At 38.6% G+C, this 15142-nt stretch overlaps 1 protein-coding gene across 2 annotated transcripts in view; it reads right to left on the reverse strand.

The window, feature by feature from the left end:
• Nucleotides 1–15142, reverse strand: part of NOX4 (NADPH oxidase 4) — a 139016-nt gene that overhangs the window by 24508 nt on the left and 99366 nt on the right. For both annotated transcript variants that reach the window (XM_040963985.1, XM_040963984.1), the window contains exon 13: nucleotides 4647–4728. In XM_040963985.1, the coding sequence (XP_040819919.1) occupies nucleotides 4647–4728 (82 nt within the window). The remainder of the gene's footprint in view (nucleotides 1–4646; nucleotides 4729–15142) is intronic.

Raw genomic sequence — 15142 nt, forward strand, 5'->3', positions numbered from 1 at the left:
CTACCTGTACCTCTGGCAGGATCTAAACGGGAATGAGGACAGTAAAGCAATCCGGATGGGACAGCCTTTCCCCTGTCCTGACATAAAACACAGCTTTGAGACATGGTAGAACAGAGCTCACAATGAGGATAAGGAGCAGAAGGTCACGTGCTTGATGTTATTTAAATATAACATAATCTTACAAGATCAAAGCATGCCAAATAGTAGGCTTTATAAAGTATTTCCATTCTTTCCCTTTGAAATGTATTTAAACAAGAGAGATTAGTACCTTTTCCCCACTAACAGATTTGTAAGCCAGAATATGAGGAAAATAAAAAAAGCTTTAAGTCGTCACGGTCTCCTTCCTTCTCTGTACTGTCTCCATTCCCTCTAGTCCAAAACTCATCACCCTCTACTGACTGTCCCTCGTAATGTCAGACAAACATCCAATCTTTCCTATTATTATCACCATGATAGTGGTTCCTTATCACATCCTTAGCACTAGCCAGTGGGCGAGCCTCCCCTGCTGCCTCATGTTCCCCGCTGGGGATAAACCTATGATAAACCTGGAAAACTGTTATCCTTAGTATCATTCTCTTTCAAATCTTCTCATGACCCCTGTCTTCATGCTGAAGTTCAACTTCTCTTATGTAGTAGGTCAAGCCCTCCCTCACTTCTCCTTACACCTCTCCCCACATTGTGTGTCGGCTGACACCCAGAGCAAGTAAGTACATGTGTGTACATCTTTGCAAACACACAGTTTTTAGACACTTTGAAGTGATCTTTCAAGAAACCCACTATCTTCCATGGGATTTATACTCTTCCTGCTACCTAAACAAACAAACAAACAAAAAAACCTCTTCATCTGGTCCACTTTGCTTGTCAGTTTTATTCAAGGTGAAGATAAAGTTGTATATGAATTACATACGGCAGCTTTATCCTCCCCATCCCTCCCTTCTCATCTTTTGCTACAGAATTTAGTATACTTCTTTACATACAGATTTTATCTCATTGCTATAATTTCTCTACTGAGCTTTGATTCTGCCTCCCCCCACCCACACTAAATTCTCATTCTCTTAAAGCCAGACACTATGTTGAATCACTTTTGTATTCTCAGTAATTGTAACTGTCTCTCTTGCATGGTAAGCATGTAATGTATATTCAGTGAAAAAAGGAGTAGATGCACGGATGAGTGAGTGAATGAGACAGTATAGCTGAAATGGATATAATCTAATTTTTCAACACCCAGCTCTGTTCCTGTTTTTTGATAGCTCTCTAATCTACACAACTTAAAAATTGGTATGAATTGAAATGGGAATGGTAGGGATTACATAACATAATGCAGGGGAAATTCACAGCATAATTCTAGGCATGTAGAAAGTATTTCTCATGTGTTATTATTTCTTTATTATTGTGAATAAGAGTGATCTTGTTTGGATGACAAGTGCATAAAACACACAGGTTGAAAATGAGACTAGGTAGTAAAAAGTGTCCCTTGAAGTGGTATTTAAAACTGTGCCAGGTAAGAGAAAGATAAGTTGGAGAAGGTATGAAATCTGGAAAGGTTATCTGTAACTTTGCCATTTGGGATATTAGCCAATATTTTTGTTTGAATCCATTTTTTTAGCAGCCAGTAAGAAATTAAAACAGGTTGAGACATTAGTTTTACTGCCCAAAAACTCAAGGTTGTTCTCTAGTGGTACACTAAGCCAAAGGGAAATAGCTTTGTATCATGTCATGAATAAAACTTCCCTTTATAAACAATTCGGATACTAATATCAACTCACAGAATTTGTTTATTTTAGGAAAAAGAAGTAGAAATATTCTTTTGTACTTTCACAAAATCTGTATATACCACATTATAGTAAACCTTTGGGAGTTATTAGGTCATGTATTATTGCTACAACAAACATAACAGATACAAGGCATTTCTAAAAAAAATTATGCCAGATGTCTTTCACATTTATATCCATGCTAAATTGACAAGGATAAAAATATAACAATGCTTTAGACAAAAAGTATTATAAACCTGAATCCTTCAGAGTTAATGAACAATAATAACATCACTAAGGGATGAGTAGCAAAACTGGCTGCTTTATTTCCATTTCCTTTTTCCAACTTATAAACCGGCAAGACGTATTTTGTGCTAAGTGCTGATTCTCTTGTTCCACTCATATATCTCCTTCTGATGACTGTCACATCCATGCGTGTCCTGAATTTTCAGGCAGCAATATCTACAATTACATCCTGATGAGGATGGATGTCTGTGGCTTTGACATGTGTCAGAACAGAGTTCAAAGTGTAAAAACGTGATAAATAAACGTAATAATAATTTGGAACAATGTTCCCAGTCCTGCTATAGGTAATGTTTGGATAAATGGTTTTTCCTTAACCACATACATCTACATTTCTGGAGCTAGCAGTTGCTTTCATGAATGTTTTTCATTAGCACTATAAATAATAAGTAATATATGAAGCATACACTTTATATATGTCATTATTTACTAAAGATCTTATGAAAATGTAATGCTAAAGATGATAGGGAAATTATACTGAGAATTTAGAAATGTCTAAAATACAATAGCCTATACTGGTCAATGCAATGTGTTTCTATTGGCTATATCACATTCTGTAAATATCATCCTGTAACAACATTAAAATCTATTTCTAATAGATCCTATATCTAATAAGACAATAAAACATTCAGGAAAAATGGGAATTGTACCTCTATAAATACTTTGTATCTGAATGAAAGAAACAAATTCTAATTCTATAAGTTTTCCATTTTCTACATAAGTGCCTATTCTATTCCTTGCTGTTCAACTTCCAAATCCAGCTCCTTGCTGATAGTCTGGGAAGGTCGTGAAAGTTGGTCCAAGTGCTTAAGAGCCCACCATCCACGTTGGAGGTCCAGGACAATCTGCAGTCATCTGGGAGTGAACCAGCAAATGGGAGGCCTCTTCCTCTCTCTGCAAGTCTCTCTTTGTCTCTTTCTCTCTGTAACTCTACCTCTCAGGCAAATAAGCGCCTTTTAATATGGGTGCTGGTTTGAGTCTAGGCTGCTCTACTTTCAATCTAGGTCCCTGAAAAATATAGTTGGAAAAGCAGCAGAAATGATGCAGGTCCTTAGACCTCTGTTCCTATGTAAAACACGGAACAAGTTCCTAGCTCATGGCTTTAGCCTGGCCGAACCCTGGCTGGTATGGGCATTTGGGGAGTGAATTAGTAGATGGAAGATATCTCTTTCTCTCCTCCTTTCTCTCTGTAATTTCACTTTCCAAATAAAATCTTTTTCAAAAATAGAGGAATAGAAATTGCCAGTACTATGTAATTTAAATTTACTGAATTTATTCCAGAATTACATAAAGCAGTATCATTCAGATTTAGAAATTTAATATTGTCACATTTTCATTCAAATGTTTAGAAAACATTTAGGTGGTTCAATGGGCCCAGCACAGTAGCCTAGTGGCTAAAGTGCTTGCGTTGCACCATCTGGAATCCCATTTGGGTGCCAGTTCTAATCTCGGCGGCCCTGCTTTTCATCCAGCTCTCCACTTGTAGCTTGGGAAAGCAATTGAGGATGGCCCAAAGCCCTGGGAGACCCAGAAGAGGCTCCAGGCTCCTGGCTTTGGACTGGCTCAAATCTTGCCATTGTGGCCATTTAGGTAGTGAATCAGTAGACGGAAGATCTTCCTCTCTGTCTCTACTCCTCTATGTGTATCTGACTTTTCAATAAAAATAAAATAAATCTTAAAAAAAATGTTAGGTGGTTCTAAAACATGGCCCCACATTTTAGCATCTAGCAAAAAATTAGAAATATTTTATAAATTAACTTTCATTGACAGCACTAAGGGAAAGCTGATAGTTACCAGGGACATAATGGTCCTTCAAGATTAGTGAGCAGTTTCCCTAATGTATGCAGAAATATGCAAATCTGGTTAATTCTACATGCAATTTAATATTTAACATTTTACTGTATTTAATTGTTGTATTAGTTTTTTTACTCTTGTCACATAGAAATTGTTAAACATAATCAGATGCTTTTGAAGACGCTCCAAAATTCCAGCGGATCAAGGTTTGAGCCTCTATTAGTCTTTAAGGAAGAGTGTGTGTAGCAAGTACTTCCTCATGCAACAGAATAAAGGCGCTTCAACAACCAACAAAGGCACTTCCGATATCTGAGAAAAGAAAAAGCTTTCCTCACAAGAGACATTAGGTCCCCCCAGCTATTCATAGGGTAAAGAGGTATACAGAAATGACAATTTGTTTTCTAGCATATAATTACGCTGACAGCTACTCGTCATAATGTGAAATAATCATTGAAGAGACTGAAAATAAGAAAGCGGTTGGGGCATCACCCACACCATAGCAATCTACAGCACCAAACCAAAAGAAACAGGCTGAGATAATGAAGCAGAAAGTGTTTTGTTGCAGTTTGTCACAATTCCTCAGGCACAGGTGGTGGCACTGGAAAGCAGGTCTACGTGATCCAGCCGAGAGGTGCCCGGTACAGGATAGGGGAGGAGCAGCCCTTGTTGTTTAAGTTAGATCATTCAGGGTTTTCAGAAGTTCTAAGAAACAATCTGTTTTTTCCGTTGCCCATTCATGTCTCCCCCAGAGCTATGACTTTTGCCCTTCTCAGTACTTAGTAAAATTCTCTTGCTTACTTTGGATAGTTTCTGGATTGAATGAAGGGCAGAATCTCAGAGTCATGACTCGATGGAGGCAGCAGTAAATCTCGGAATCGTTCTGTCAAAAAATAATAATCAGCAAGATGTGAAAACATAAAACATGAAAATCAATTTAAAACACAAGGGTTTCACACTTTATTCCCAATTTCATACATTATTAAAACACAAAAGAGTTTCTCCTTAACAATTGCACACATGTGATACAGTTAAAACAGTGTAGTTCCTGCAAATGCAAAAACAGCAAGCATTCATTAGTATAAATTAATGAAATCTTATAAATGAGAGGTTAGAGAAAAGACATATAACCAACACAAACCATCAAAGACACATGATCTCACTAATTACTCAGGCAATATGAATCAGAGCCACACATCATTACATAGCACTCACATTACATGGCATTCATTTAATAGAAATTATACTCGTAAGCCCAAGTATGAAAAGTACATGAAACAAAAGAGGCCTTATGCATTCTCCTAAGAGTAAATATCAGCACAAAAGTTTTGGAAAATAATTTGTTATTAACAGTTTCATCTTTGCACTTACTATGGTCTAATGATTCCATTCCCAGACACAGATCCGGCAGGAACTGTTAACACGTATGTATGGCAAATAAGAGAAGGTTTACAGCAACATTACTGAAAACAGCAAGACGGACACAACTAATACGCCCATTAACATGAAAATGGAAAATCTGTGCTGTGTTAATATAATGGAATGTTATTTGAAGTGAAACAGCATAATTTGTTACAAACAAAAACACTATGCACCATGCTAATATAATGTTGAAAGTAACAAACATCCAAAAAGAATATTATCTAGAAAACACCATTGAGTTACATAAGTAAGAAATGCATGGTTTGGAATAGATGGACGAATATGGTAGAATACAGTAACAAAGGTAAAGTGTGAGCCAAGCTTTGGGCTAAAAAACTCAGCACATAAGGATGTCACGATGAAGGAGAGACAGAAGGGAAACAGGCAGAGAGAAAGGAAGGAGGAGAGAAAGGAAAGACAAAAAATGCTATGAACAGAGGAAACATCTCTAAAGCTATCTTTTTTTTTAAATATATCTATTTTTATTGCAAAGTCAGATATATATAGAGGAGGAGAGACAGAGAGGAAAATCTGTCTCCTGGTTCAGTCCTCAAGTGGCTGCAACGGTCAGAGCTGAGCTGATCTGAAGCCAGGAGCCAGGAGTCTCCTTGAGGTCTTCTGCGTGGCTGCAGGGACCCAAGGCTTTGAGCCATCCTCAATTGCTTTCCCAGGCCACAAGCAGGGAGCTGTATGGGAAGCAGGGCCACCAGGATTAGACTCTGCACCCATATGGGATCCTGGTGCATTCAAGGAGAGGACTTTAGCCACTAGGCTACCACACCGAACCCATTCTCTCATGCTATCTTAGAAATAGTTATACTGTACCACTAACTACCATGCATGGAGGAATGCATCATTTAAAAACTGTTCCCATATTTTCAAATCTAGATCTTTGTGCTCATCTCTTTGGGAAAACTTCCTTGAGATCTGTATCATCTTTTTTCCATGTTCCTTTGTCACATCTTGAATAGGTGGCCCTACTCTCTACTTTGAGTAAACCCTGAGGTTATATTTTCACAGAAATTATCGTGCTACTTTCATACTTATGGATATTTGTCTGTAAGGCTCTCCTTCTTAAATGTTGTGTATATCTGCCTGGATACTGTGCCTCTAAGATACATAATATTATATACTATATTTTAAGGCACTAGATACTGGTTGAAAACATTCCTAACCTCTATTTTTTTCCAAAGAGAAAAATCTACCTGTCAAAGTTAATTACAATGATTCTTTGAAGAAACCAACTGGACACATTAACTATGAAAATTAAGGAGACCTGTACTTTATTCTTGACAAAGTCACACAATCAGGCTGAGATAGAATGTAAAGTTAAAATTCCCAAGCTGCAGTACAATTATCACTAACTGAATATTTGCAATTTCCACAAAATTCTACAAATCTATACTTTATGGCTACTGCCTTTTCCTGGACATCGAGTAGATTGTTTTACATTTTTATTTATTTGAGAAACAGACAAAGAAACATATGAGCAGACATACATCCCCATTCATTGGTTAACTCCCTGGATGCCCACAATGAATGGGGTCAGCTGGAACTGGAGACAGGAGCCAGAAATTCAAGACTCCTTAATGGGCAGCAGAAAGCCAAATAAGTACTTGAGCCATCACTGCTGTCTCACGGAGTGTGCATTGGCAGGAAGCTGGAATGAGGATCCAGAGCCAGGAATCAAATCCAGGCATGCTGAAGTGCGAGAAGGTGCCCTAACCACCTTACCAGGCTAGATGCCTACTCCTGATTCATTAGGTTGCAAATCATCTCTGAGTACAGCAGTCACAAGTATTACTGAGAAGCAGGATGGATATTTAACATTTACATTCATGCACATGTATTGAATCAGAGATATTTAACAAGTTTCTGTTCTGGGTTTTGTTTTTAACACTCTATGTTTTTATAACACACACAGGAAGAAAACAAATGTTGCAAAAGATGTCGCCATTGTTGTGGCATATCAGGTTAAGTTGTTGCCTGTAATGCCAGCATCATATTGAAATCCTGGCTGTTCCACTTCTCATTTAGCACCCCTGCTAATGACAGTGGGAAACCAGTGGAGGATGGACCAAGCTCTTGGGCTGCCACACCCACGTGGGAGACCAGGGCGGAGGTTTTGGTTCCTGGCCCCAGCCTGGCCCTGCCCAGCTGTTGCGGACATTTGGAGTTTAGACTAGTAGATGGAAGATCTGATTTTCTCTCTCTATGTAAATATGCTTTTCAAACAAACATATCTTTTAAAAAAAATCAGTTCTAAAATATAAATAGTTTCACTCTGACATCCAGAACTCCTAGAAAGTGCATTATTTTTCTCCTTTGATCATGCCACTCTCTAGGTACGTGTTTTTAATTAAATCATGCTATTGACTGATAACACTGTCATTTTTATTTCAATGACCTTAGTATTTCAATCACTAGAAAATTTTTATGCTCTATAACCCTTGCCTTTCAGTCGATATGCCACAAATTTATGTTTATCTAGATCCATAAAAGGAGAGTCTTACAGTGTTTATAGTTTTCTATTTTTCCCTATCATTGAGCCCTCGCCCAAGAGAGTTCATGGCGAAGTCCAAGAACAAAAACGAGTCTTACATATCAGGTAAAGCTATTTTCCAGCTGGAGATCTTTGTTGACCATGATATTCCTTGGAGGTTGAAAGCACAAATTAAAATATATAAATGACTCTGAAACGTGTATTAAGAAACACAGAACTGGGCCCGGCGCGGTGGCGCAAGTGGTTAAGTCCTCGCCTAGCACGCCCGGGATCCCATATGGGCGCCGGTTCTAATCCCGGCAGCCCCGCTTCCCTTCCAGCTCCCTGCCTGTGGCCTGGGAAAGCAGTTGAGGACGGCCCAAAGCTTTGGGACCCTGCACCCGCGTGGGAGACCCGGAAGAGGCTCCTGGCTTCGGATCGGCATAGTATCGACCCGTTGCGGCTCACTTGGGGAGTGAATCATCGGATGGAAGATCTTCCTCTCTGTATCTCCTCTCTGTATATCCGCCTTTCCAATAAAAAATAATAAAAATAAATCTTTAAAAAAAAAAAAAGAAACACAGAACTGAGAATTCTTCATGTACATAAGCCTATAATTTAACATGGTTTTGTCCAGAATAAGCTTGTGCAAAATCTCAAAGCATATTTGATTGTACCTCTGTAATACAACTTGTCAGTATACTGACATTAACGAAAAATACACACACATAGATATAGAAAATACAACGCAAAAAAGATCATGCAGTGAAACAATCCAAATTATGAAGAAAGCTATAGCTAACATTCTTGCTCTTGAATCTCCGTTCTCCTTAGCATTCTGAACGGAAGGGAGGCAAGCAGGAAAGTCCATGAAAGAGATACAGTGTCAGTGCTCTCTCTAAAACACACTTCATGTGATGCACAGGTAGAAAATATGCATCATACCTTGAGATTATGTCATCCTTAAAAATGCATATCTCACATACCATATTCATAAATCCCTAAATCTGAATACCTAATACAGTCTCATCAAGGTACAATTTTTTTTAAAAGAAAGATTAGTTCTAAAAAATGGCCCTCAGAAATGCTTTACTAACTGAAACATTATGTATAATTCTTACACTAGTTCCACTTCATTCTCCTAGATTGTTGCCTACCAATTACCTTATCAGTACCCAGCTTTCCACCACATAATGTGATACTTCCTCTGAAGAAATAAAATTGTAAAATACTGTCTTGCGAATACAATGCCAAACCCAATTTTCAACTTTCTCTGCAGGGCCAAACTATTCCTGAAGAAACAGCACCGTTATCCTAATATTCCAGCTCAGTCCTGTCACAGACCTGAGAACGACTTCATTGAGCCACTGAGAAGAAACAGAAGATTATTGCAAAGTAATATTGTGATGAGCTGACTAATGATGTGATAATGCCTGAACATGATTTTCTAACAGCAGGGGATATATCTTAATTAAGACAAGCTTTTGCAGATTTTCACCCTTCCTGCCTTTCTTCTAATCAAGAAAACGATTCTGTGGCTATTAGACCTGTATGACATATTGAATATATTAATTCTCTAGACAATCCATTTTGAGGAAGTATTGTGTAGCTATTTCAAAAGAGAAAAGATTTTTTAAAATGACTCCTTAAGTCTAATGGAAATTTCTTGTAAATTCACTGTAACCCAGTTTCTTACTTTTCATCACAAACGGCCAATCTCCAATCCTCCCCAATAAGTGGGATATACCCAATATAGAGTGATGATTAACATAACAACAAAAATCAGTGTGCAAACATACTCTTGAGATAAAAAGAAAAGTGAGGAGAAATAGGACGGAATAGTGTAAGGACAAGTTTAAGATTTAGAATCATTAGCCAGGGTGAAGCAGAGAGGAAGCAATCCTGGGGAAGAGAGGACAGGCTGACAGCAGAGGGACACGTGGAGACCCATGCACAGCAAGCTGAAGGACAGCAGAGTGGTGTTGCAGTGACCAGATATCCTAGCAGCAGTCAGCAGAGTTCCAGCAGCTAGTAGGCGGGGAGGGGAGTTCACTGGGAACTTAGAAGGGAAACCCAGGAGCCTGTCCTGCTGCTTTGCTTAATTCAACCATGAGCAGAGGCAGAGTGGCAGAGCCCAAGCAGGTGGGTTCAGGAACAGCATGAATTACATAGCTCAGATCCCCAAGACTGCCACACCAGGTGACACTTTGTGTACTGAGAAAAAGGCTGTGGGGCTGGAAGAACAAAAGGGAGCTGTGCAGGCACGTCTGGCTTAACACACTGCACTAGTCTCACAGGGAAAATAATATCTACTTGGCATCCAATAGGTTCCAGCCAAAATAGGTCTTGGTGGCGCTCAGCTGTAATGGCTAGCAGGTTCTGACATGACCAGCTCTGCTGACAACCTAGTGATTCAGGACAGCTGGTGTTTCCCTAATCCCAGACACTGCTCAAAGTGGGAGTGGGAGAAAGGGTGTGCAACAGTGTAGCCATATGTCAGGATCACAGTGAGAGGAGAGTGGTGAGCTAGGAGCTGGGGCTATGGCAGACTGGTGGAAGCTTATCACAGGAGACCAGAACTGAAACTCACCTGAGGGAGAGGCACAACTGCCTACGAGCAAAGAACTGGGTAGACCAATGGGCAACACAGTTCAGAAACTGGCCCTAAGGAGAGGTATCTGATAACCAGAATAACAAAGAGGAAGCAAAGAGACAGATGTACAACATATGTTACTGATGCCTCCCCCATGAAGGAGCAAAAGACTTTGTCAACCTCACAGTTAACTGAGGAAGACATCGAGGAAATGGGAGATAAAACATTTCAGAGTTGTTAGAAAGCTTCTTATCAACAAGAAGCACATACAGGAGTTCAAGTTATTTAAGAAATATGTTACACAGGAAACAGCAGCAATGAATCAAATGAAAGCTGATATATTAGAAATTAAGGACACAATGAAGCAGACTAAAAATTCAGTGAAAACCCTCGAGAATAGAAAGAGCAATGTAGAAGACTCTCAGATTTGGAAGACATTTCCTTCGACAATGGGGAAGCAACCAAAAAGCAGGAAGTGGAATTGAGACAAGCCAAGGAAAGTATTCAAGAATTAAGAGACACTATGAAAAGGCCAAGTATAAGAATTATGGGAGTTCCGGAAGCCATAAAAAAGAGATGGTGGACTTAAAAATGTATTCAACAAAATAATAAAGGTAAACTTCCCATGATAATCAAGCTCTCCTCAGCTGAACATAAGGAAAAGATCCTTGAATACACACAGAACAAAATCAATTAACATGCAAAGGGATTTCAATCAGAATCACTGATCTGTCAGAGGAAATTCTACAAGCCAGAAGAGAATGGAGTGACATATTCCAGATTCTAAAAGGAAAAAACGGTCAGCTCAGAATACAATACCCAGTAAAGCTTTCTTTGTCTTTGAAAATGAAATAAAACACTCTCACAGTAAACAAAACTCAAGGAATAAACCTCTTCCACAATGCCCTACAAATGATGCTTAAAGATATTCTCTTGACAGAGAAAAGGAATAACACCATCAAAAGCAAAAGCAAACATGAAGAAGGTTCCAATAAAATAGTGAAAGAAGACTAAATCAAACAGGGAACAACCTATTGCTAAAATGACATGAACAAATTACTAGCTATCGATTATAACCCTGAATGCAAATGGCTTAAATTTATCAATCAAACATCACAGATTAGCAGATTGGATTAAAAATACAGATTTAAAAAAAAAAACCACAGACTCCATTTATCTGTTTTACATAGGAGAAAACATCTCACCAACAAAGATATGTGGAAACTGAAAGTGAAAGAATGGAAAAAGATAGTTCAGGCTAATAGAAATGAAAAAATGAGTTGGTATAGCCATTCTTATTCAGATAATATAGATTTTGTCATGAATTATATTAAACACGATCAGGAACGACACCACATAATGATCAAAGAATCTATTCTGCAAAAAGAGATTCTTTTACTAACTTCTTATTTTTTTTTCTTCTTTAATTATACTTGATTTTTCTTTGTTAGTCTGGCTAAATGTTTGTTTTGCTCATATTCTTTTAAAATGGCTCTTTCTTATGGCAATTGGTAGTTTTTAAATTTCAATTCCATTTATTTTTGCTGTGATTTTTACCATTTATTGCTTCTTGTTCATTTTTTCTTTAATAAGTCCTTGAGATCCATTTATTCAAGATATTTCTTTTTTAAAAAAAGATTTGTATATTTATTTTTATTGCAAAGTCAGATATACAGAGAGGAGGAAAGACAGAGAGGAAGATCTTCCGTCTGATGATTCACTCTCCAAGTGACCACAATGGCTGGTGCTGCGCCAATCTGAAGCCAGGAGCCAGAAACTTCCTCCAGGTCTCCCACGTGGGTGCAGGGTCCCAAGGCGTTGGGACATTCTGGACTGTTTCCCCAGGCCACAAGCAGAGAACAAGATGGGAAGCAGGGCTGTCAGGACAAGAACCTGTGCCCATATGGGATCCCAGCATGTTCAAGACGAGGACTTTAGCCACTTAGGCCACCACACTGGGCTCTATTACAGGTATTTCTATTTTTTGTAAGCACTTGATGTTATAAATGGCCCTCTCAATACTGTTTATGTTACATCTTAGGGGATTTCATATTTTTATTTTTATTCTTACTTCCCCCCAAAAGTTTTTTTCTTCTTTTTTCTAAGAGAGGAACCAGTGTTTTTGGTTGTAATGTGTTAAGAAGCATCTTGGGGAACTAGCATCCTGTATAAGCACTCAGTTTAATTCTACACTGCTATGTTTATGATGCAGCTCTCTGCTAATTAACCTGTGAAAGCAGTAGCAGATTGTCCAAGGAACTGGGACACTGCCACCCACGTTGCAGTTTAGAATGGTAATTTTCATTCATGAGTTTGGCCTGCTCACCTCTGGCTTTGAAGCCATCTGAGGAGTAAAATACCAGATGGAGGCTCTCCCCATTGCTCTGCATCTCAAATAAATATATCTATTGTTTTAAAACTAAGGAAAAACTGCTATTTGCTGAAGGGATACTTCAGGCAGGTTTTACCAACTCCATATAGATTTTTTTTTCCTTCAATTATCCTCTCCCTGTTAGCTTTTCCACTTTCCACTATGAAAATAAACGCTCTAAAATACTTTGAGTATCACAGGCAAGAAAAGATATCAGATAGTACATCCCTAATGGATGACAGTACAGTGCTAAAAAAAAACAAAAAAAAAAGAAAAAAAGTCCTCTGCATTTTTTATTAATAGGTTAAAAAATCCTCTTTCCATTAATGCTCATATTATATGCTCAAACTGCAAATTCTTATGCGATTATAGAAACACTGAGATACAATTTTTATTTGAAAGTCAGAGCAGAGTTATGAGGCGGGAGGAGGAAGAGAGAGAGACAGACAGAAAGACAGAGAGACATTGCGATTCCATGCTGTGAACTCCCCAGTTTGTTGCAATAGCCAGTGTTGGGCAGGTTGAAACCCACATAAGTGTAGGGACCCAGGAACCTGGGCCATGGTCTGCTGCCTTTCCAGGGATCTGGGTCAGAACCAGAGGAGCTGGGACATGATCTAGCAATCATATGAGATGCTGGCATCTTGGGAAGAGGCTTTTTACAGTATGCCACTGTGAAAGAAAATAATTAAGGGACACTAAACAACCCCTTACTGACAACATAACATGATACATTTAAATAGAATGATCGACTTTTCACTGTTGTTGAAGATGTATACTATTGTTGCAATATGGGTGGTGGGTAAGGGGTGGGAAATTGGAAGAAGAAATCACTAAGTCTAAGAAACTGTACCATGAAAAGAAACTAGTATGATACAGCACAGTATTAAATGTTAGGACGAAAGGAAATAGTACCTGCATTCTCTAATATAAAATCAATGAGTTGATTGTAGTGTAATATTTATATCATTTTGGAATAAAAGCTACGGATTATTTCAAAATAAGTTAAGTGCTGTGGGTAAGCAGACAAGATGAAATGTATACCAGTCCACAAAAATCTTTCTTTACTCACACTAAAAAACTGAGAAGAAACAGTTGATATTACAAAGAATACTGACATAGGAAACTAGATGGGAAGACTAGGTAGGAATAGTTTAGCTGCAAATTCTTCATCACAGTTTCTATCAGCTTTGAACTATAATTCCACCGGTTACATTCCAGTTTCCCATGATGCATCTGTCTATTCCTGGACCAGGAAGGAGCACTTATCATGCCCAGGAAGAAGCTACAGTCCACATGGGAGGAGGTATCAGAAAGTTTCTCCAAACTAAACACTTCAGAGCTCCTATTTCATTTGTGATTCGTTTGGAGCATCACTCCACTCCCCATTACAGTACCTGTTAATAGTTCTGGCATGATGGCCCACTTTTTAAAATCTTCATCTTACATATGCCAGGATCCCGGAACATGGGTTTTTGATCCGGCTGCTCCACTTCCCATCCAACTTCCTGCCTGTGGTCTGGAAAGGCAGTGGAGGAAGGGCCAAAGACTTGGTACCCGCACCTACATGGGGAACCCTGAGAAGCGCCTGGCTTCAGACTGGCTCAGTTCTGGCCATTGCAGCCACTTGGGAAGGGAACCAGAGGATGGGATCTCTCTCTATCCTTCCTTTTCAGTAATTCACCTTTTAAATAAATAAATAAATAAGCCTAAAAGCAGGAACTGTTACATGTGGGAACAGCCTTTTTGCCTAGCATCAAGCCCTCACATCAAGGGTACTTTTCCGGCCTCCTCTCTCCTCACAAGCTGCTCTCTGCCCCCTTAAGCCTGGCATCTCTCTATGTGGGGTTGTCCAGTGTAATGCATGAATGTATCTTCCCTCTCTCACTTCTAAACACATCCTGCTTTGCCCTTTGCACATTACTTTTGCCTCTGTTTCTAATTCTTATTTCTGTGGGGACAAGAACTTGGAAGAAAAACTGGACTTTTTTTCATAACGATACTAACGTTTAAAGAGTAGATCGCAAGTATTCTGCATGCCCACACATTGTGATGTTATATATAAATCATGGGCTTGCTGTGGTAATCATTCCTAAATGCAGATGTGTGCCAGTCATATAGTTGTACACCTTAAATATACCCACATTTTATCTACTAATTACACCTGAATGAAAACAAAATTTACTTTAGAAAAAAAGTAAAGAAAGCACACAGGTCATCAAAAAACCTGAGTCCCTGATTCAGTAATAATTGTTCTTAGTTCCTCTTCTCAACTGACAAAAAATTGGATGAGTTTGGTGATCTTTAAAAAGATTTGGCCTAAACAACCAAAAGTGAATACGTCTACATGTCTTGGTCTGTTCATTATAGTTCTGGTTTATACCTGTTGCTCTGGCATCGTACTCCATTTGCAACTAAATTAAACATGA

This window comes from Ochotona curzoniae, unplaced genomic scaffold (genome assembly GCF_017591425.1).
Source record: "Ochotona curzoniae isolate NIBS_2020 unplaced genomic scaffold, NIBS_Ocur_1.0 scaffold_3223, whole genome shotgun sequence".
NCBI classification, from domain to species: domain Eukaryota; kingdom Metazoa; phylum Chordata; class Mammalia; order Lagomorpha; family Ochotonidae; genus Ochotona; species Ochotona curzoniae.